The sequence below is a fragment of the Balearica regulorum genome, chromosome 15 (assembly GCF_011004875.1).
Source record: "Balearica regulorum gibbericeps isolate bBalReg1 chromosome 15, bBalReg1.pri, whole genome shotgun sequence".
NCBI lineage: Eukaryota > Metazoa > Chordata > Aves > Gruiformes > Gruidae > Balearica > Balearica regulorum.
The window spans coordinates 10296436-10321054 of NC_046198.1; the positions used below are offsets into that span (position 1 = coordinate 10296436).

At 38.4% G+C, this 24619-nt stretch overlaps 1 protein-coding gene across 6 annotated transcripts in view; it reads right to left on the bottom strand.

Annotated features, from left to right (window-relative positions):
• The window catches only part of EPN2 (epsin 2), a 44465-nt gene that overhangs the window by 10971 nt on the left and 8875 nt on the right, over nucleotides 1–24619 (bottom strand). For 4 of the 6 annotated variants that reach the window (XM_075767951.1, XM_075767949.1, XM_075767947.1 and 1 more), the window contains exons 2-3: nucleotides 10653–11426; nucleotides 423–535 (exon numbers count right to left, since the gene is read on the bottom strand). In XM_075767951.1, coding sequence (XP_075624066.1) covers nucleotides 423–535; nucleotides 10653–11247 — 708 coding nt within the window. In that variant the 5' untranslated portion in view covers nucleotides 11248–11426. Of the gene's footprint in view, nucleotides 1–410; nucleotides 536–10652; nucleotides 11427–24619 lie in introns of all 6 variants that reach the window. The other 2 variants (XM_075767948.1, XM_075767946.1) reach the window with 1 other exon arrangement.

The following is a 24619-nucleotide window of genomic DNA, read 5'->3' on the forward strand; positions in this document are numbered from 1 at the left end:
CACCCTTCTGTTCCAGACAATCTCACTGAATGAGCAGATCATTCAAAATTTCATTGTAATCCGAATTCACTGACATTTCTTATGCTGGCCCAAATAATGAAGGTTTTCAGGACTAATCATATTTTCAGTTCTTCCTAACTGAAAACATCTTCAGTAATGTGATGATTAGCATCCTCCCACACAAAGTCTTCTTGCAAAGTGACTGTCATCTTCCACTAGTCTCAACAGCTCCGAGGCTGCAGCTACTTTAAAAAGAGATTTAAAAAAAAATAATTACAAAATAAGAGAGCAACATCTTCCAAAACGGCCTTTCTCTCCCCCTATTCCACCTGGGAGGAAAGCCAAGCTGCCATTGAAAAAAACAGGATTGTAGTCTCAACTATCAAAGCATAGACATTTAGGAAACCTACACGGGAACTGACCTGCTCCGCCACTTCCCGGCTCATTGCCAGCGCAAGCTGCAGTTGGAGCTCCTCTTCTCCGCTTGTCTGAGGCCGGGCCTGCTCGAGCTCCGAGGAAACTCGAGGAGATGTAGCTGTTGGAGACAAAAAAACCAGCAAATTTAACACCAAACAACAAAAAGATATAACAGGTTTGATTATTCCTCTGACCAGACCACCCCACTTTCACACAGCCATTCTCAAAGGTCCCCAGAGAAGCAACAGACACGCACACACCCCCCCACCACACACTCCCCCTCGCCCCAGTGCCAGGGGCCACCGACTCGCCAACCACCATCAGCTCCCTGAACAGTCAGCGATAAAGCTTGTACCAAGGCTGATGTTAACAAGCCAGATCAATTAAGCAGGGAGAACACTGCAAGGCAGTTCAATTGCTTTAAAGGAAAAACGTTCCTGGAAAACAAAGGCTTTTTGTGTCGGTGGGGTTGTAATATCAAGGCCTATCACCAATGAATGCTGGATACCCTGTCTCAGCATATCAGAGCTTGGGGGGCAGGACACTGACTTAAAAAACTATAGAATTAATCATTCAAGAAAACACTTGTTGATATTTCTTACATCTTACAATCTCAGTAAGAATTTGCTGGGAGTTGGCCAATACCAGGGTAAAACTGGATGCCACCCACTTTTCTGTAAAATAATACAGTCTTAATAGGACAGATAAAGAACTATTCTTAACTTCCAGGCAGGCTCAGAGACCAACAAAAGCCGCTATTCATACTCAAATTTTACAAAAATACTGTATCACTCTCTGTGTAAAAAAAAAAAAAAAAAATTTGTATATATGTTGGGGGTGGTTTGTTTTTTGTTGTTGGTCTTTCTTTGGATGAAGACATCTACTAGCTAAGTAGCAGCTGGCAATCTCCCTCACTCCTCCCCAAATAACAGTCAAGCTTGACAGCTAAAATACACAATTTCTCAATGCACAAATATTCTTTTACTGATGTTTTCCCTACAGCAGCATGCAGAAATTCCCATATGAATGGGAAAACACTAGTAGGTTTATCACTATACAGTAATTAAACAATTTTTGTCCTCTCTCTCTCTAATTCTCTAGTATCCCAATCATTTATACAGAAGTTTTAATTTACTTTGGCAAGTAAGTTTGTATTTAATGGTTGGAATGATAATTAAGTTTGGCAAAAACATATTAACATTTCATAAATAGGAACCATATTTTTAAACTATGATGTCAAGCTCAAAGAAATCACTTTTTTTCTTAATATGTCAGCTAGGCATGTACAAATTAGATTGCCAAAAACTGTAATTTAAAAAAAAAACCAAAACAAAACACTACACCTGTTCAATCACTACTTCAATCCTCCAAGTATTTCCCAGTCTCATCTCCCCCTAACTTTTAGGCCAAAATGACACTATAAAATAAAAAGTGCAACCTTCTCTCTCAACCAGCAGGCCAGAAACAAGGAATGACCTTTCCTTTCCACCGTATGCCCAACGTGCCATCCCATCCCGCTCTATTTCTATAGGGACAAATTAATTTATCACCCAGAACGATTCCTTCTGTGTTGTGCTGATCCTGAGCTTTCAGGCCAAACAAGCTCCTTTACCTCACACTTATAAAGCTGTTACTCGTACCTCAATTCTATTGCTTTTTCAAACTCTTTGTCATATTAAGTATCTAAATTTAGCCTGCTTCACAAATACTTTTTGCTCCAACAGTCACAGACAGGCTCTCCAATATATTATATGGACTATTACAGACTTAAAGTAGGAATAAATGGGGCATCAGATAACAGGATATCTGACAGCACGAAAAATACAACCTCAAAATGTTTGTAAAGTTTGAATATTCTTAAATATGAAAATAAAGATAATTGAAAAGAAACAGGATAAAACTCAACATGAGGTTACCAAAAGGTAAATTACAGAAAAACTGAAATCCTTCTCTGATTTGTCGGTCAAAAGAAAAAGCAGTAAAGTTAATATATGTGGATTCAGCAAAGCATTTTATGATGCTAAATAGGATGTTACTATTAAACAGTGGGTACTGTGAGAACTGGAATAAGTGAAGACCCAGATGAAGAAGAGATTACTTTATACTGCATACCACCAAGGAAGTTTACTAACAGGTTCTCAAGAACTGGCTTTAAGACTGATCCTGAGAAAAATTACATAATAAACAAATGCAGGAGGTTATGGAAAAATGCAAAGATAATGCAAGAAAAATTGTCAAACTAGAGGGAGAAACAGAAATATTTAAAAAAGAGATTACTGAGAAGGGAACAATAGAAATGGGATGATACGGAGAAAGAAAAATCATTTGATGGCCACCTTCTACTAATTGGGGGCATCAACTGGAAGTGACAGATGCAGAGAACTTTCTTTAGTACTAAAGCACATGGTAACTCCCAGCCACTAAACTAATACAGCTATTATTAACATTAGCACTACTGCATCAGAATTCATCTAACAACAAAAAAAAATTACAAAATTCTAGTCATTCAAATCCAAGACCGATTATTTCACAACAGAATGGATGCGGAAACACTTTCCTTCTGAGCATAAAGAATATTTTATATATTTATCTTTGCAAAAAGAAGATTGAGCACATTACGGTTGCTAAATATATCAGGTTTGCAAATACTGTGGAGTAAGAAAAGTTTTTTAAGATAAAGGGGCAAGAACTAATGATATAAATTGACCATGAATAAATTTGAGATACAAATAGAAGCAGCTTTCCAGCAGGAATTATAGAAGAAAGTAGTCATAACTGGTTTCAAACCAGAGCTGGATAAGCACACAAATGGGACACCAATATAGTCACCTGAGAACAGATGGCACCTGGACTACAATTGGGCAGGTACCTTCTGGTCTTCTTTTTCTTTAACTGCAATTATGGGGAAGAACATGATTTCCTGGACTTTATGCATAGGAGTTTTTCCATCTTTGTTGATATAACTACGTTCCGTAACAACTAAAAAGCTGGCAGTAGAATGACTTTAAAATTATATGTGAAATGGGCTACGTTAACTCTATTGGTTTTCCTCCCATTTCCACATGAAGGACTACTTACTGAGAGTACCCAGCAGTTTCGGCATTTAACAGCACACAGCATTTTTGCACAAAAGCGCTGCACGAAGCAGGGATTGCATCCTACTCCAAGTGTCTCACTCTCCCTCCCATGGTGGGTCCTCGCCTCCCAGCCACGCAGGGGAACGGCAGGCTTGCTTTGGCAGAGAGCTACATTACCTCACAGCTCCCAACAGAGACCAGCATTCAGTGGCTCCAGGATCTGAACACAGATAACAAGGGGTCTCAGAGATATAGCTTATTTCTTTTCACTTTTAGGCTTTTCAGCAATTCATTCTATTTGGTTTTATTAACTCAAATGGCACTTTTAGAGCTCCTTTTACAAAAAAAGAAAAAAAAATTGTCAATTTTAAATTCTTCCTCAGGCCTCACATTAAAAAACTTTCATAAAAATGTTGCTATTTTACATTTAAACCTCTGCAGTGGTTATAAAACCATCTACATTAAATAGTTGCCAGCATATTTTTTGAAAAAGGATTAAGGGAAATTCAAAACACTGTTCTTGGTAGTAATCTGACATGTTTTTATCTAGCAACTTCACTCCTAAATTCCTGCAGTATTATAACTGCCCTTCTATCCTGGCCTCATCCTGCATTAACGTTTTAGTTGCAAGGATCTAGCATAAAGGTTATTGCCCTAGTAACAGTATCACTGCCACACAAAGAATCTCTTATCCCACGCCACATGACAGTTAACTCAGATGTTTATGTAAGATGGGACTCAATAGATCAATTCTGACCTGCTAAGCCTCGCTTTGTTGCTGCTTTGAGAATTTGGAGATCCCGGCTCCCCTGGGCTGCCCAGAAGCAACTGCGTGGGCATCTGCTTCTGCAGGGAGCCATGCCACCAGGCTGTTTTCTCAACAAGACTCTAGCTGCAGTGCAAGGAAGTAATTTCCAACCTCAGTTAATCACTAAAGCAGGATTCTGCTCCACCATCTGTCTCGAGTACAGGCTATGACGTCTTTCATACGTATTTATTGATAATTTACTATATTTTTGGCTATATTAAAAGCCCTCTGTAAATGTCTATAGGTGTGGTTAAGTTAGTAAGTTAAAGTGTATATATAGTACACAGCAAGAAAGCAGAGTCGTTGCCTACATTAATGTTAAAAATCAGGCTCAGTATTTTCATCCAGAAGCGTGTGCTTGATTTTTTGGGGTTTTTTTTAACGTCACTCTATACAAAAGTGATGGCACAGAGGGCCATGGAAAGTAAGTCCCAGCTTTATAATTTGCAGGTGGCATTCTTAAGAACAGAATGCAGTTCTTAGTCACATTTGTTCAGAAAGAAAAGCTGCTTCCTCAATCACTGCTCCTACAAAAGTAGGCAAAACCCAAGGCTGACTTGAAAAATTAGAACAATATCAAAGTAAGAACTTAGAAACTGATAGCAATTCACTAGGGAACCAAGCACAGATCCCATTTGTTAGTCTATTCAAATAAAGGTGGGATACTTTCAAAAAGCCAAACTAACCTCTCAAATTACGAAAGGGCCTGTGCAAACTGCTTAATCTAGACGGAATTGTGTAATCCATCTTTCCATTGGGAATTAAAGAGATCTTTCAAATACAAGAAGAAAATTAATAGCATTTATGAATGCAACAAGGTGGAGCTGATCAGCCTTACTGCATGATTTCCAATTGCACTGAAGCAGACAGAGCACTTTTGAAATTCATTTAATACCAAACAAATCCTTAAGGTTTACTCTGGTTAAAGAGCATTTCTTCTCTTATGTGATCCCTACACTCATCTTAACAGACATAGTTAGATAATTTATTGCAACTGCAGAAGCCTAATTATACCAACAACATCTCCCACCTTTACTTAGAGTACCAGAAAAACAAAAGTTTGCTGAGAGGATTAAATCAAGTTGTCAAGTGACACTTGCCAGATAACACAGGAGCCTACCAAACTCTTGCAACACCTCAAACTACAAAAAATATCCACACAGCTCATCCAGATTCATTGCTGGATGATATGCTGTATATGCCCTGACTAAAATGCAAGGCCAGAGATGTATTCCAACCTGTAAAGATGCAGAACAGATTATAGGAAATTCAGAATGCTTTAAAGTTTTCTTATAATGTTAAATCCAAATGAGTAACTCTGAATTATTTTCTACTCCAAGCAAAAGAGGAGAAAAAGCTGAAATAGATGAGTGAACACAAACTTGCTAACGTTTCACAAAACTGCTTTTAAATAATGACTCAACTTCATGTGAATAATCACCAGAAATATTAAAACTCATCATTTCAGCTAAAGAAACTTGTTCCCAAAAATCTTTACAGGTAAGGTTAACAGACTTGGCATTTCACAAGATCCATAAAAGCTCTTTTCAGTCCATCTTTCAACAATCTTTTATCAAATAGACTGTATGTATAATGAATCTGATTTCTCAGCCAAGCAGCCTACCTCCGGGCAAAGTGCTCCTCTAAAAATCAGGTCACACTGTGCACATTGCGTTGTTCCCTGCTCTGCTGTGTTTGTGTAAATGAAATCAGGACATTAAAACACACACCAGTCTTGCTCTGCCAACATTTTTAAGTGCAACCCAAGCCCATGGCAGCAGATGGACAAAGGAAAGGACATGTGTACAACCCAAAATAACACAGGTGGGTCCTGGTTTAGGCATAGCAGGATTGGACCTCCTTAAAAAGTGGGGCTTCTGTAAACTTGGTTTTAAAACATGAAGGCAGCAGAGGGAGAGGACCAGCATTTTCCAGGGATCCTTCGAAGCTGGAACTAATTCAAACACACTATCTTCTGGGGGCAGGGGTGCCAAAGAATTGGCTTTGTCAGTCACTTCTCTCCAGGTAGAGCGTTTTTCCATCTCCTATAACCACCCCAGCCACAAGGAGCTGCAGCAACTGCGCTGCTTCCTGAGCAGCCACAGCTGAACTGTGACAATCCAGATGGGTCTGCTAAAGACAGCACAACTAACCTGCTCTCAAGACAGCTGAGAAAGAACAAGGTAATTGAGGACATGGGGCAGGAGTGTAGGAACTTAAGAGCTTCTGCAGGCCGGAGGTGCTCGAGCACAGTGTTTTGCAGGTACCCTGAACTGTCTGCTAAATAGCAGTGACTGTGGGTTACGTTTCTGCCACGCTCATGACTCCAGTGTAGCAACACAGTAATACTCTTGTGTAAGCCTCTGCTGAAAGAATACTTTAGAGAGAGTTACTAGATGAAGGACTTGATCAAGACCAGTAACTAACAAATGCACTCCCAAGCTTGAAACAGCAGCACAGCTCAGACTTGGAGGTCTATACTAAGAACACCCTACTTTTCCCCATACAGCCATAAATCCAGAATCCTATTTAAGTGGTCATTGGCAGCCGTAGATGAAATAAGGCTAGGAACAAGAGGCCGAAGTTTTCAAAACTGAGTGACTAATGTCTAGCATAAAGACAACATTTAGACACTAAGCCAGATTAGGAGTGGGGAACTATTGCTCCAAAAAATTTCAAATACTGACCTTATATTCCTTCTGTGAAATAAAACCTAATATCAGATTTCATGCAACTCCATACAATTTACCCATTTTCCAAAATAAATAGAAAACTTGTCCATATTTTGTCATGGAATATTTAATAGCTCCTAACTTGAACATTAATTGCACCAGCTTAAAGCTGGAAGATAACCAATTGTCCCCAGCATGTCAGAAATTGCTGACAAGATGGAGGTTGGGAGCAGCTTTATTTTTGCCTTTAGCTGTACAGTATCTCTCTTGGCTTCCATTTACAGATTATGAGCCTAGAGAGCAAAAACATACTAATACTTATACAAATGTTTGCATCAACAGTCAGTAATATTCACATGCCATAATGTACTCCCTAGAATTATACAAGCTTTACAGCACAGAGATCTTCAGGGCCAACAGAGTTATTAAGGCAAAGCTTTGGGGGAACGGATTTTATTGAAAACTATCATGCTTCACCATTTCACTTTCCACAAATTCTGAAGGACTGTTAGAGATGAGATGAAAACATCTGCAAGGAAACAGGGAAAAAGTCCTTATTCACCAGTGCATGTTGCCTGCAGCAGTGAGGGACAATGGTACATCACTCAAGAGATCCTTTTCCATCTTGAATTCTCTCATAACATATAGGCTATCAATACTGCTTGTATTTTTTCATTAAGGTTAAATTTGGGACAAAGAGATCAACAACTCTACAAGAAAAAACTTTTTGACTTAACATCAAATACAAAAAACAATCCTTATATGCACTGACAGATACGAACCCACACCTGTGCTTAAGCAGCTAGAGCATTGCAGTCTTTGCAGTCAATGCTGTACAATGCAGCTAATTCAACATTATGAAGAAACTGAACAAAAAAGGGTCCACTGACTTATCCAATATTGCATTTTTAGTAACTAACGGAAGGGGGAAGAGATCCCTCATGCACAATCCAGACACATTATCCACTGGAAGTTACTTGTTCCCCTAGTGATCTGTCCTGGAGAAACTATTAAGCTCTTTCAGCCAGCTCAGGCTTCCTTTCTTCTGCAAGAAAGTATTAAAAATGAGGAGATTTCATAGCCAATCTTTTCAAGTAAGGGGAATGCATTCAGCTAAGAATTCTCAAAATCTGCAATCCCCACCCATTGTGTCTAGCAAGGAACAAAAGTAAAATGTTCTAATGGCAAAATACTGAGAGATGAAACATTTCATTTAGCCACATTGGTAAAAAGACTGTTACACTCTCCCAAACTTTATATTTGAATGTTAATGAGACATGCTAAATATTTAGCAAATATGCACATTTTTAATAGGCAAATCTCATGCTATAGACTGCAAATCTAAATGTCTCTGATCTCCTCTTCAAAGGCTCAGAGGAATGAAAGACAGTTCTACCAGAATACACAGTACAGCAACTGCATCTTAAAACTGTTACAAGGAGAGCATTTCCCAGGAGCTAAGCATAACTTAATTCATTTTACATATTTTACTGAATCTATATTTTCAGAACAAAAGGATATCGTTATAGAATAAAAGAAAACATCATGGATACAATCTCTTTCACTTTAAATAATGAAAAGCATCTTTTCCATTAAATTTAGAAGGCACAAGAATAACCCTACATTAATGTAACAGATTAAATGTCTGGATTTTGATGAAACTCCTTCCTCATTTCCTATGATAAAGGACAAGGCTCTACACAAAGTCTTCCATTATCAGAAGCACTTAGCACAGCTGTTTTGTAAGGCGCTGGTTTGCTTTGCTATACTCAATTAAACCATACAACGATCATATTAAAACTTCAAAAGATACAGATCATAAAAACTAAAACACATCTGTATTTTTGCTGATAGATAATTAAGTCCAGGAGAGTTTACAATAGAGGACGACTCTAAAGAAAAAAAAAAAAAAGCTTGAGATTTCTAAAGCTTCTTAGGTACATGCTTATGGGGGAGAAGAAATAAAGATTAAGAAATCATTACCTCAAAAGCAACCCTGCAAATAGAGACATACAGCAAAGTCGAGTATCCAGTAAATCAACACTGTGTACTGAAAGAATAAACAAACTTGCTTCTTGACATTTACTCCCCCATCAAAATTCTTAAAGTGTCCAAGGAAACAACAATTCAGAAACACACCCTGCATTGCTCAATCTTTGCTGTGAGGAATAGTTTGAAGCCTCTGGTAGCATTTAACATGACAAACAATAGTTACTTGCACTAATTAAAGTTAAGAGCTGGTGAAGAAATAATCCTGTGGAACAAACCAAAGGTGTGCTCAGCATACCTTAGTGATTATTATTTCAGTCCAACAGCATAAATTAAAACTAACAATATTTCAAGCTATCTCCTAAATTAAGAATTGTTGTCATAGAGGTCTACAGACCTCAAAAGAAGAAATGTCATTGTAGTGATAATATACACATTCTTTAAAAATTCATATTGAATCAATGCTCAAGCATGGTTATTACAGAAAAACTAAGGTGTTTGTTATTCCACTAATAATTAAGAGACAAGATAAAAATTCTCGTACCTGGAAACCTTCATGCACTGTTTTTGAACCCTACATCCTAGAGTCAGTTCCTTGGGGGCGGGAAGAAAAAAATTTCCTGCTCTTCTCCATAGCTTTAAATGGACAGAGATTCTCTTCATCCTAGCTTGATTTGTCCTGCTACCTCGTACGGCCTTCCACAGAAAACATCTATACATGTCAGGGGTACTGACACCATTCATGTATTTATAATCTGAGAAGCACTTTGGGACACAGGACATGACAAACTTAAGATTCTTAAAACTGGTGCTCAATCGATTCACCACACTGGCTCAGTTACAGACCTCTACACACTATAAGCATTCATTTAAAGAAAAGATTTTCCTTCAGAATTAGACCACAACCACTGAGATTCCAGCCAAAGCAGCTTTCATCAGATCATTACTTATATTAAGAAGGATTTAGTGCCAAATCAGGCCTCTTCCTAACATGACAGGGAGTTCCCCCAAGCAGTGGTATAAAGAATCCATTCTTCCCACATCACTGTATTTTCTTAAAGAATGAGACACAGTATTTAGTACTGATACTTACATACCAAATGCTGATAGTATAAATATTTAAACAATGACACAGTCAAAGAGTTACTCCTCTAAGAACTGCTGAGCAAGCAATAAAGGAAATTAAATACCAATATTCTTCCTAAAATAAAATAGCTGCAACAAAACAAATATCTAGCAAAATGATCCAGGAAATACTCTGTATTTCTAATTTTTTCTTGAATTATACTTAACAAAAAAAACCCCTCAACACAACAAATTTTCAAGCACTCCTTTTAAAACTAGAAAAAAATAAAATCCATTAACAATCTCCCTACTGAGATTGGGAGCCTATCACATCAAAGGTTGGAACACGTTCACAAAAGCAGCTTGACAATGCTACCTTTGGGAATTGACAGTAAACAACTTTTTAAATTTATTTACGCCAAAACACACACATCCTCTCCAAAACAAACGTTTAACCAGTCATTTGAAGAGACTTTAGTGCCTCGGAGCAGACCTGCATAAAGCCCCTTGCAGTCAGCATATTAACCCTCCTCACAGGCACCATTTACTCTGGCTCTAACACCAAATAAGAACACAAAATCTCTCGAAGAGAAATTTCTTTTACATGCGTTTGCTTGTACTTACAGCCATGGTAAGATGCTGGCGATCCTCCAGACTTTCCATATTCTTGCTCCGAGTAGCTGGTGGATAGGTTTGGCTGACTGGAGCCTCGGCCAAAGGTGATCTGATTGCTGCCCACTCCAGTGGCCACCTGAGCCATGCGTTCTTTGGTCTTCAGGGCTTGGGCCCTCTCTGTCTTCAGCCGCTCATCATCCTTCAGAAGAGACACTAGCTGCTTGGATTTCTCCCTCACATTGATGCCCTGGTCTTTACCATCTCGATCAATATACTGAAAATCTTTCAATGTCTGGATAGCAAAAATATTCTCTTTACACTGCTGTGCCACTCTCTCAGAACCAGTTTTAATCAGGTAATCTAACAGAGTAAGGGCCTTGTATACATGTCGCCAGTTCTTGCCATGGTCATTCAGTCGTTTCCAGATCATGCTCATAATTTCAGAAAAGGCCACAACATTGTAAGTCAGATCTGCTATTTCAGTCATTAATGAACTGGAGGGACCCCAGGGGTCATTAGAGGTCGCTTCCCGAACTTTTATTTCGGCCTCTGAATAATTGTTCACAATGTTCTTCATCTGCCGTCTGATAGACGAAGTCGTCATTTTTATTTCCCTTTTCAACAAGACAGATTCCAGAACACAAACAAAAGAGAGCTATATTTGCTCTTCTATGAACGTTTCTGAACTGCGAAGGCTCCGTATCAGTGGCTTATTTGTAACACGTTCCACTACAATCATTTCCTCTCTTCAAGAGAATGACACGAGAAAATGAAAATCATGACCTGAGTAAGGAAAGAAAACAAAGCACATTAGTTGTGTCTTTAATTATTCCTACATGGAAAGCAATCTACACACACTTTTGAGACATTTTGCTAGAGTTAATTGATGATTTTTCTCCCTGAATTTCTTCAGGACATCTGATTTTGAAAACAACTTGCTCTTCTCACAAGTAATATTGAACATTGAAGATTAAAAACTTGAATTGCTGAACAAGATAACAGCAAGAAGATATCCATGTTGATGCAAATGCAAAATTTTAAAACCAAAACAGAAACAAAGTCCAAGACAGACCTTACGGATTTAGTTTCCAACAAGGTAAAACTTACCTAGAATATTTAATTACAGAAATTACAATGCTAGCTTGCAGAGCTGAGATGAAACTACATTAGAAATTCCACGCTTATCAGCCAGTAGCTTCCCTCTAACAGTTTACAACTGCAGTCTGCTAATACTGCTGTAGGAATCTGCGTACTGAGACAATAAGCAAACTTCCTAACAAAAATAACCAAGCTTTTTTCTGAAACCTCAGGTAAGTTTAAAGCACACTCAATTTTAAAGGACACTCAGTTTCAGGGCAGAGATCTTGAACAGTGCTCTGCATTCACTTGAGGCCTAAGGAAGGTAAATGAGCACCAGAATGCTGCACTTCAACTCAAGGTGACCTTTAATGCTAAGCAGATTAGAGGGGAATTTTTTTTTTCTTTCCAAATGCATTTACTTTGTACATTTGACAACCTCATCAGATCTACAGTTTCTGCTCCAGGTGTCTTTCACACAGCACAGAAAAATTTTTAATTATATGAAAAGGGAATTGTAAAACCAAAATGACTGGCAAGAAAACCCAAGGACAAGCTCTGGAGCTGGAGAGCTGTTTCAGTTATTTATTTAAGGTCACTGTTTCAAGTAAACAGAGGCCTATTAAGCTTTAGAATACATTATTTGAGTAAAGTGGCAGATTTTGTTATTACATTAACATAGTTAGAATAGTCTTTGTTATTCACCAGTTGCATGAACAGTAAGCGCTGATTCTGTAATGGAACCTGCACATAGCACATTCAAGATATCCTCTTATAATGTTTCTCCAAACACTCTGAAGAAGCAGCGGTATCACTTACAAAAGACACTGGAGAGAAGTAAAGCACACATTTCAAGCCTAACATTGTTATCATTCCTCAAATTACTATGGTGCCATTTAGAATGAAAGCAGAATTGTCAAACTGGACAACGTGCAGCTCTATAATGACTTTCTTAGCATAAAGGCATATACCCTTCCTAGAAAACCATTCTGGGCAAGTTAAACCACCACAGTGGTCCAATGAGTTACTGTATTTTATCTTGTTCCACTCAAAAGAATTTGACAGAATAATAAACTATTAGGACATCATGGAAAACAAACTTTAAATGAGATCAACACTAAACTTCAGGTAAACTGCATCATGCTGGTGTTCTCAGTATTTAAAACCAGCTGTAGAAGAATGTCCATCTGTTGTCAGATAGCTAGTAGCAACAGGAATAAAAAAGGGCGTCTTCTCCTCGTGCATTTACAGATTTGTGCATTATAAACCCAGAATTTGAAACGGCTGATCCTATATAAACATTCCCAGATGCTCTTGACTGCTGCTTCACTCCAGAAGTTAACATTGTCCAAATCAGTTGGCTCAACTGCCCTTCTGATCACTCTCTAATGCATTACTCTCAAAAGGCGAGGCACCAATAAAAAAAATAAAAATTAAAAAACCCACAACGCAGACACACACATATCTTATTTAATCTAAACCATTTCTTTTCATCAGTAATAGATTAAGGCAAATTCAAAGACAAAGCTGAAACAAGTTATCCAAGGAGGTGGCAGCATCTGGTAGAAAGATGGTCACAAAGAAGTAAGAGTAGGCTGTAGACAGTAACTTCTTTAGCTGGTAAAACTGGAGCCAACAGAGGACACAAGTGCCAGCCTAATCATGAACATAACTACACTGATGATATGGATCCCAGATCAGAAGAATGCAAACACCCTGTAAGGACTGAACTTGTCACCTAACCAGAAAAGCTGTAAACAACATGAAAAATCAAAAACATGAGAACTATGAAACTTCCTAAACCAGTTAGGTAAAAAGTCCACCAAGCCCAACATCCTCAGACACATATCCTCACATAAAAGACTATGAGAAAAGAACACATATATTCCCCTGCCTTCTATTATCAGCAGCTTAGGCATCCTAGACACAACCTGTGGCAAAGGCTGTACCAGCCAGCAACGGGCACGCTGTGTCTCTACAATCCCTTTTTTGAAGCCACTTGTATTTCCCGTTTTACCCTCTGCAAGTACGCAACAGTGGTGCGGTGACCACACTACACAAACAAGTTCTACAGCTTATTTTAAACTTGGGCACTTATTCTCCAAACTATAGACAGGGGGCATGCTTTTTAACACAGAAAGAGTCACCTTTGACTTCTTTGTGTCACTCTCAATTTTATAGAAGTCAGCCATCTCCTGAACTGAGGATCTCCTCCTGAAATTCAATCCCCCTATTTAGAGGCTAGTCCATATTTCAGATCATCCCTGATGTCTTTCCATGCATCTATTACACTTCCATTTCTTGACATATACGCAATTCCAAGCACTCTACATTTTAGATTTGGCAGTAACAAGTTTATATCACAACAATCATTTACTGCTTAGGATTTCCCATCCTTTTAGAAAATACTTTCTAAAAGTCTATTTGCCTTTTGGTAGTTGTGCCTCTACTTGTGCACATGAAACCAGGGTCATTTCCTCTCCCTGTGCAAATGCACTGAGGCTATTTCATCTGCCATTTTAACACTCAGCAGGTCTCAAACTTTCATCCTTCCTTTCAATTCAAGATTCGTTTCAAATTTGACTAACTTGGTTCAGTTTGGCCACCTTATTATTTAGAAAAGAGCTGGAAAAGGGAGTATTTGCAAAAGCACTGATCTTTGGCAGGACACTTCACTGGGAAAATCAACCATTTACTCCTAACCCCATGTCCTCTCCTTTAACCCACTGTAAATCTATGAGAAACATTGTCTTACAAGAGTTTTATTTCTTTAAAAGCCAGGAGATGAGAGACCTTACCAAAATATTTTTAAAAGTCAAGTACACTATACAATCAAATCTCTCACCTATGTATACCTCCCCAACCAAAGGAGGAAGAAAAAAAGAAAAAAGGTAAGTTTGTTTTATTACTTGTTACAACTTCACAAGCTTTTGAAAAAATCATTTTAATACCACACATATTTGGAAAGGTAAATTTTACCATACATGGGAACACCTACTAGTCCTAAACACCACCAACTTCAGCCAATGAAATAAATACCTGAAGAATTAATCATAATCACAACATAAGCAGGCACATGGACAATCAGGGTGCAGTTTCACATGCCATGCCAAGCTAATTTTAAAGCCACCACCAAACCCAGTGGCCTCCCAACCCTCCAACTGCTTCCCCTTTCTCTCACAACAAATCTAGCAATTACAGCTAGTAAAACTAACAGCACAGTAAAACTAATCAACTTAAGGTCTTGTAGAAAATTAGCTTTTTAGCACTAGTTTGTTTTCTGTCAAATCAGTGAGGTGACCAGGCTGCACAGCGACACGATCACAAGCACTGCTGCAAGGCAGTGTGAGAAAACGATTCAACCTTGGCCTCACTTTTGAAGGAGCTGATTAAACAAAGCTGTCAAGCTCCAAGAAAACCAGCACTAGAAAGTGAAGAGCCTTCATTTCTGCCCAACTACACCACACACACTAGGAACCCGTGCACCTGGTTTCAGAGAAGAAACCAAACCAACAAAGGCAGGACCCAAGGCCCTGCTGTGCTCTTCATACAGGCTGTAGCTAAATGAAGGAAAAATATTTGTGGTTTTGCTGTAAAGCACAGGCAAGAGACAGAATAAAGTTACACTCTCACTGAGTGCAGAAATAGTTTGGAGAACCCCATATTTGTGAAATGCTTAGTTTTATGCTTAGGATTTATTAGTTAAATTACCAAAGGTGCATCCCAAAAGCAAGTGAGCTTGGAGTACAAACGTGTGCAGGAGGCCAAATTTATGGCAGCCACATTCCCCAAGCTGAAAGCTTACTATGGTGAAGCTTCTGAACGCAGCTACTAGCAGAGAGTAAGTCTGGAGTAGTACCTGGGGAAAAAAAAAACATACAGCAAATATTTCAAGACAACACCACAGTGGATTAAGTGAAATGAGCATTTTTTCACTCTTCCAGAAAATTAAAGATTTTGCTGGCATGATTCTTTACCTTTGTATCTTTGATGCACGAAAACAAAGGCATTTAGTGAGAATCACGTCTATTTTTTTCCTTTTATTGATGGAAAGACATGTTTTCTAATCTTGCTGTTTTAACCCACTAAAGACAATTTACTCTAAACTTCATTTTAGTCTACTAAAAACACAAAGGATGACTGGGATGTAAAGATGATGGATTTTTCATTTCCCCCCCTCAATCTAGCTGTACCAACATTTGAGGTAACTATTTTGGCAGTAGTAGTACTCCTCACCAAGAACTCTGTACGCCTTTCAGTATCTCCTTTACAAACTCTCTGCTTCCACACCACACAAAGGATGCATTTTACATTATTATTACAGGTTGAGAAACACCATAACAGCCTATATTATGGTTAAAGAAATCAAGAAGCCAAATATCCCTACTGCATCAAAGTGAGAAACCATTTCTAAAACATGATCAACTACTTACATAGAAAATTTAGATTTTCTTTCCAGAAACCTCAGTGAATTAACTTCTCACAACAAACCACAAGGAAGAGCAATGCACTTGCAACTTCAGCAAAAATCTGAGTTTGCATTTTTAACAGTACAGTTGCAAAGAAAGCAGAAAGTAACACTAGTTGATTAAAGGTGCTATTCCTTGCTAACAACAGGAAAAAGGCTGTCAACTGGAACAGATCTCTTTAAAAGGTTAAGCAGAGAGGGGAAGAGGGAGTTGTTAGTCTTGTTCAGTTCAGATGAGCCTTCCTCATTTTCTCTCCCATGGTCCCTACAAGCCCTTTTCTCTGTTTTATAAGTAGCTTGTCAACTTTAAATAGGTTGAAAACCAAACAATTCTGTACGAAAAAAGGTGAAGCTTACCTGTGCTATCAAGGTAATACCCCATTTCCTTTTTCCTATTCCAATAGTTTCTTTACACAAATAACCCCGATGAATTCTCATGGTGCTTTTTAAGATATAATGTGCAGACAGAAAGGAATTCTCAACTGAACTTCTCAACAGCTCTCTCATAAAAGATTAAATTCAGTAAATGACATCTACATGAGGAAATCCATCTTTAATTTGCTAAGACTAACACAGAAATGAGGCCAAGCCACAAAATCCTTAATAAACTTAGTTCAAAGAAACAGCCACACAAATCCACCTTTATACAGGCTTTCAGCAGAATCCATTCAGGTCTCTGGAATGTAAAACTCAAACCAAGGTTTGTCTGCACTGATAAAATGCCCTTCATATCAAGCCTGAAGATAAACATATACATAGTCCAGCGAAGTATGGACCCGAAATATACGAAAGACATTTAATATCAAGTGGGCAATAAAGTGTGAAAATTAGCATTACACATAAGTTCACCAAAAATTTGCATACAACTTTAATTAACAGTATTACAGACAATATATATAAGTTAGATTAGACATTTACTGTAACATGCATAAAAAGTAAATAAATTTTTGAAAACAGTTATTAATTCAGTCATTCTGTGATTTCGAGGCAGTCTCTACAGACATCTTAATCTACATAAAAATGTCCCACTTTCATGAAATACACGGAAAGCTAACTACAAGGTTTTATCCAAAGACTCATTACACAAAGAGCTTTTTCTGGTCATCACCAGAAAATACACTCGGACAGCTCAAGCAGGTTCCCTTGTTCAGTTCACAGGACAGTCCCCAACAGCTATGCTGGCAACCAAGGACCAAAACACAGCGATCCTGGGGACAGAGGTGGGCTATCTCAAGCCAGCCGTGCTACTGAGCAGCTTCGTATTATGAAAGAACACCCTCAGTATCAAGGTATTCAAAGAGCACCATTCGGACTCTTTGTACCCCACTGTAATTTCAAAGGAACATAAGTGAAATATAAAGCCCTAAAGAGGCACCAAGAGCCTTCGCCTACCCGAGATATGCTGAAGCAGCTGCTATGGGAAGTTCTAACATGACAAAGCCAAAGCATGTGCTTTACCTCTAAGATGTCAATACAAATAGCTAGAGATCTGCTCTCCTCGCTATCAGGATGGAATGAGAGGCAGACGATACTCGGGGACCTGTATTCCAGGATAAATTGGAGAACCCAGGGCCTGGAGACTGCTCCTTGCTCGTCTGCAAAGAAGGCTAAGAGGAAAGTGTTGCCAGATGCTAAGGAAGAAGTTCCCCCAGACAGTGACACCACACCTGCACAGAGCAAAAAGCACACACTCAAACACAACCCCAATTGTAACTGTAAATCAGCTTCTATTTATGGCAAAGAAAAAGGATTCCCATTGCCTGACACTGTAAATTCACATCCTAGTTCTCTTTTGATTATTACATGTACAAATCCAAACCCACTGTGCTTTTTTTTGTTTTCCACAAACAGGAATCAGAAATCTTCGACCAAAAAAAAAAAAAGGAACATAAGCCTTTATTTAAAATTCGGGAATATAATAATCCAGAAAAAATGTCAGCAAAGCCCTTTTTCTTATACTGGAGCCCACAATGCTAGAGAAATTTTCAAACTTAGTTAATTCTCTTTCACATTTTTTTCCCTATTCATAAATAGTTCTTACAGAACAACTGGATGACCAGAGGATATCATTATACTGTCTACAGTATAATATCCTACTGTAATACAAACATTGTTCGCAAAACCAAACAGGAAGAAGGGCAACTGTACATTGTGGTCATTTGGAGAAGAGTACTAAGAGAAGCAAAGAAGCTTGGCACTATACATAAAAGCCAACAAGCAGCACACTTATTAGCTCTCTCTTGCTATTGTACAGCAGAGAAAACAGCAATTCATGTGAATAAAACAGTAAAACGAAGACACTGAAACTACCATCAATGCCCTTCCTCAACCTTCAAAATTATTTAGGAAATGAGCTGCAAATACAGATTGGCAAATGGTTTGAAGAACAGGATTAACTCCAGAAGAAAGGTTTGATTTCCATTTTTCACCACTTAAATGCTTGTCTTCTTCAGAGTAATTTCTGAGAAGAGGAAATGGTTCAAAATTAAAAGTTTTGGAAGCTTTCCACTCTCTTTTACAAATGAGAGAACAAGGTCAGCTTTCACAGACAGCAGGTGGCCAAATTATTTCTTTATTTAAAGAGTTAATACTGAAAGATAATTCTCCTTCAAATTTATGCATATTCATGAATCCCGAGCTTACATTCTACACTGATTTTACAGTCATGCCTCAGACTCGCAGAGAAAAACTAACTCCAGCTCGTACAACCACTTAGCTATAAAACAGATTTACACACACAAATTTGCTTAAGTTTCCTGTGTAACACCTTTTCCTACTATATGTCTACTTAAATTACCAGGGCAGTATTTGAGCTCAACAGAGAGCTTATCTCATTACTCACAGAGTCCACAGAAAGGGGGGGCAAGGAGCAGAAATCTAACTTTCATCTTGCAGCTGAAATCACGGCAGCACTACTGGGCCACTTTACTTTGGGACCTGCCAAGCCAGAGTTGCCAGTGCTTTGACATTCGCAGTTACATTTGACTTTGCAGCCCGTAACGCAGCTGAAATTACTGACAGCGTGGAAGTAGCAGCAAATAGGCTCTGAAACACTGCAAAAGGGAACAGCCTCTGTAAGAGCCATGCAGATCACTGCAAACAATCCAAATCCGACCTACACTAGAGGTCTAATTTTAGGATTACAAGCTTCAACAACATCTCTTTAAAAAGAACACATTCCTCCTTCTATGGCTGGGTCAAGTGTCATTGACAGTACTACCTGTATTTTACGCACCAGATCTCAGTTTATTTTTCACTGGTAATACAGCATGTACCGGGTGTGGAATGAATAACAGAATATTGCAGAATTACAAAACAGCATAAGGTCAAGCGATTACACACTGAACCAGAAATTCTAAATGCAAATTAATCCAACACAGCAGTGAAAATAACCTCCCCAAACTCTCAAAAGGAATTTGTTCTCTGGGGATTACCTACCTGAATGAAAACACTTCATCTTCTACTCTCACAAATAGAGTAGAAAAAAAATAATCATGCAATGTGTGCCTTAAAAAAGGTAACAATCTGAAATAAATTCAGTTTACCAGGTATATTTGAGTGGCATTTTCGACTGAATTAAGGACAGTGGGAGACATTTCTCTCCTTCCATATTTTCTTTTTGGAAGGGAAGAAGATATCTGATATTCCTGCCAGAGGATGTGTCTTAGAATCTATCACTAATTAGAAAAGTCCAACCTTGTCACCTAGGCTGCTTACTGGGTGACAGGCACCTGCCAAAGGGAAGCCATCCTATCTTCTCTCCCAACAGCTCAGAGCCCTGATAGATCAGCTTGAACACAGGAAGAACTGCAAATAATACAACCTAAAAGCTTGCAAGACCACACAATGTTAGCTACATTCTTTAAGCCACAGTGTTTTCTTATACAATTGGAATTTTTTAAATTCAAAGCTGACAAGAACTACTATATTCATATGTATCACATGTATCAGAGTTGATATTTTGGGAAGGTACCTGCTACTTACAGTTACCCAATGATTTAATTAACTAAATTCTGTTTGTACTTTATTATTATGAAGCAGACGTCACCATGAGCAGTTTCTCCTTTCCACCTACATACCACAGACATGCAACCATATTAATACATTCAGTAGGCCAAAGGCAAATGCTCATCATGACAAAGATTAGGGAAAAAAAAACAGTTTAACTCTCCATGTTACTACTGCTAGAACGCGAAAGATTAATTAATACTTCTACTTTACAACACGAGTTTCTAATGAAAAGTATTGTTCAAGCAACAATGCAAGATCTGCAAAGCCATAACTGTCCATACATCTAAAATACTGCTATTTTCTTCAGTTTAAATTGCTAAGTATACTGGCTGCTAACACAAACTACAAGCCTGTAAACAAACAGGAGATTGATTTAATATCCTACCTATATTCATTGATGCCTATTCACAGCATAAAACTCCCAAGCACCATCCCTCGCAGCCACCATTCTTGCACACTCATCTTGAGAAGTCAACACACAGCCCTAATTCAACTATATTAAATTAACATAAGGTTACTTTAACCCTCAGAAATTAAGCTACATGCAGTTGTATGCTCATGACTAATTAAGCTGCTATAAAATTCTAAAGGAGGAAAACATATATCCTAAAATCCTCTATGCACCCTGCTGGAGGAACATTTTGGCCAAAACCCAGGGTTTTACACTAGGCTTTACTGTCAGCAACCAGGCTCAGAGAGGAACTGAAGATGTGGCTTCACATTACACTTTATTCTCAGCTGGCTGAGAGCTGCTACTGAAAGCAACGTCCTGCTCGTACCTGCTCTGCTGTCACACACCAGATCTTGAGATAGAATCAGTTCAGTGAGCTTATCAGACAAACCAGGGGACGCGAGGGAGAGATGGATAGCTGGGTTTTCTGACAGATCAGGTCACCAAACCAATTAATCCCAAGGTCACTCTAATTACTTTAAAGTACACCACACATAAGGGAAGTAACATTCATTTCAACAGCAATCTACAGTTACATTTCACAAGGCAAAACATAGAGCTGCACCTTGAAAGCTCAAATTGGTAGTAAAGATGATGGTTTAGACTTGGGGCTTGCCCTCAGCAGGTAACAGTGCAAGAACTACTGCAAGTAGGGGATTTTCTGGGAAATCTCCTTTTACTACCTAGCTGCTAGTAACAGTAACATACTCATTTTGTTTCATGTTGAAGACAGCCACAGAAAAGAAGGAAATTTGGTCCTCTACTCTTTCAAAATTGGCTAACATCTTAAATTCTTGGCCTCACTTTTTTTTTCGCACACTGATTTTAGCTATCTGTCCTGTAACACTCACTGTTCAGCTTTCCCTCTTATTTCTCCATATCTTTATCTTTTCATACAGTTCACATATCACACAGTTTCCAAAATCTTTTCCAAACAACCCTACCTTCTCTCCCTCTTCCTAACAAAGCTGTCTAATGTACCTAGCATCACCACCTCGGCAGGAAAAACAATTCCATCCAAAGGAGCGCTGCCAGGCAGAAAGTACATGCAGCCAGAGGAGAGGACACAAAAACCCTGCCATCAGCAGCCTGGTTTTAGACTGGGTTATGCTTACCATCAAACAGCACTCAAAAATACTGCTAGTCACTTTGGTCTACTCCTGTGCTGCCCCAGTTCGTGATTTTGAGCTATATTCTTAAGTTCATCTTTGATGGAAGTGAAATCACCAAAAGATTAAAAAAAAAAAACAACCAGCACATTTGGTATAAGGATTTTTCCTCATTATGCTACTTAAAACTTTCCAGCTCCTTCATTCAGGTACTAATAATCATCCCTATTCACAAATGCAAAGATTTGTTATTATTTTGCTTTATTATTATTTTGTTGAATTTTGTGGAATTAGGAAAAAAAAAAATCTGGCTTGAAGATGCCAGTGAATCCCACATTCTCTCATGCAGGTATACAGACATTTTCATCTGTCATTATAACAATTCCTCAAGTTTTCTGAATCTATCCTGCAGCAGTTAATATTCTACCTACTCCTATCTATTCTGGATATTTAGACGGAAAATTATTTGAGTGGGAGTTATCTTGCTCTTCTCAGAGGATGACAAAGACTTGTTACTCAAAAGCATCTGTGTCTGTTCCATTACTAAAGGTCATTTTCTTCCAGTCAGCTCTTGCAGAGAACATGTTATATCCTCTCAGCTTTGATACGCTGCAACCAGCAACTCTGTACATGTCCTCAGGACTCCAAATACTCTGTGAGGAGTCCACATGTAGAAGACAATACCTACCACGCGTAACTCAAGCCTCTGATATTTCTGAAGCAGCTGATTATAGCTTGGGACATGTTAAAAAAAAAGCAGCAAGTAAATCCCTTGTATAGTACTACTACTATCTGTACCTCCCATAGCTGCCTGGTATCCCTGCACTGTTGATTATTAATTTAACCACTGTTTTAATGCAAGTCATGAAAAACATTCTCTCTCATTAGATTTATAAACAGAACAAGAAAGTGGCTTAAAAACTCACCCACTCCATTTTCTAATCTTTTTTCAAGAGCATTCCATCCACTCCAAATGCACAGCAGAAATTCTAGCCCATTAACATCCATCAGCTAACAGAAGGGTAATGAATTCATCAATATTGCTAAAATGCGTGGGTACAGTATCATGCTGAATCATTTAGTAACTACATTTGCAGCAAGAAGAGCTCAAAAGACCTGCCTTACACTGTCAGCAACCATCTTCCTGAAGAAGGAAAAATGAACGTACAAAGACCACCTTCAATTTTGTTCTCCCTCTTGATAAGTGTCTCTACACACCAGTACTCCCATGCCAATTAAATCCTGCCTGATGTTGCTCTCCTCTGGACCTCATCTTCCTTTGCCAAGCCACCTGCACACTTGCAAGAAGCTTTGATATCTCATTTTTCTGCAAACAACGTAAGAACTTGGCTTTCCCTGCTTGTTAACGTCCAGGTCAAATATGTTAAATCTTAAATTGAGTTTTCAATTTGCAAAGAGGAGAAAAAAAACAACCACCATACATTGTTCCCTCAATACCAGACTAATGCAACTGTTACAGTGCCACAGACTTGACTCTCATTTTTATCACCTATTTACAAAGCTATGGAGGGACCATCTTCTTCCTCCAGCAAGTTGTTTTCCTAACAGTGGTAACTTCTAAACATCAGAAAAGCTAAGCGCTACCAAAATCAGTCAGTCTTAAGAGAAAAAAAACATTATGAACTAACATGAAAGTGTAGCTGCCAAAAAAAGCCCACACCTGTGGCTGGGACTACAGGCAGAGTATCATGGGGTAAAAGGGGACGGAAGAAACCTTATGATGGAGTACAGCAGTATGAAGTTTGAAAGCTGGAGAGGGACTTTTTACAAGGGCATGTAGTGACAGGACAAGGGGTAATGGTTTTAAACTAAAAGAGGGTAGATCTAGATTAGATATACGGCAGAAATTCTTCACTGTGAGGGTGGTGAGACACTGGAACAGGTTGCCCAGAGAAGCTGTGGATGCCCCATCCCTGGAATTGTTCAAGGCCAGGCTGGATGGGGCTTTGGAACTAGATGGGCTATAATGTCCCTTCCCACCCAAACCATCCTGTGATTCTAAGTTACTGTTCTTATAACAGCAAAAGGAAAAGGTATTTATTCTTTAAAAAATAAAATAAAATCAGACTTAGTAATATAAAGAAACAAAATTATCCTTAAAGTGTAGATTAGAAACTACTTTGCTGGTTTTGCCTTGTTCAGGTATGCCAAGTCTAGTCTTCTCTGCTTTGCTGCAGTTTTTAAAATGACAGTAAGTACATTGCACTTTTGTTTACACTTTCAGTTACAATGATATCTACTCTCATTAAGTCCGAGAATAAAAAGGTTTTTGTTAAGGTAGCCTTTATAAACCAAGCACAATTCATTAAACTCTCAATGCCTTAGCTGCCTTAATATAACGTCTCAGAATACATACACTTACACATGTGTCTACATATCCTTAACTCCCACGGCTTAATTCAATTAATACTATTAAATCTTTAATGCTTAGCTTCAAAGGCTTTTTTTAATTTTTAATAGCTCTCATAGGTTAGCACAAATGTTTTAGGTCTTTCTACTATATTTTAAATAAACTCCTCTTTTCTTTCCACTTTGATGTTTGCCTTTCTGACAACCCTATACTCTGTGAAGCTGCTGGAACTTTGTTTTCTGTGAAATGATGACATTACAAACTCAAAAAGATATGTTAATCACTGAGCTGTAATCAGGGAATTTTTTCCTCTCACCTGCCCTCTGGGCTGGGAGTTGGCAATAGAACCGCTTTAATCAAAACAATGTAGAAACCCATGAGGAGAGAGGATGCAACTGGGAGGGAGGAGGCTCTTATTTGCATCTGTTTAGCATGCAAACAGCAGGCGGGGCTTAATTCTCTTTTACTCTGGACTCCCATGAAAGGAGA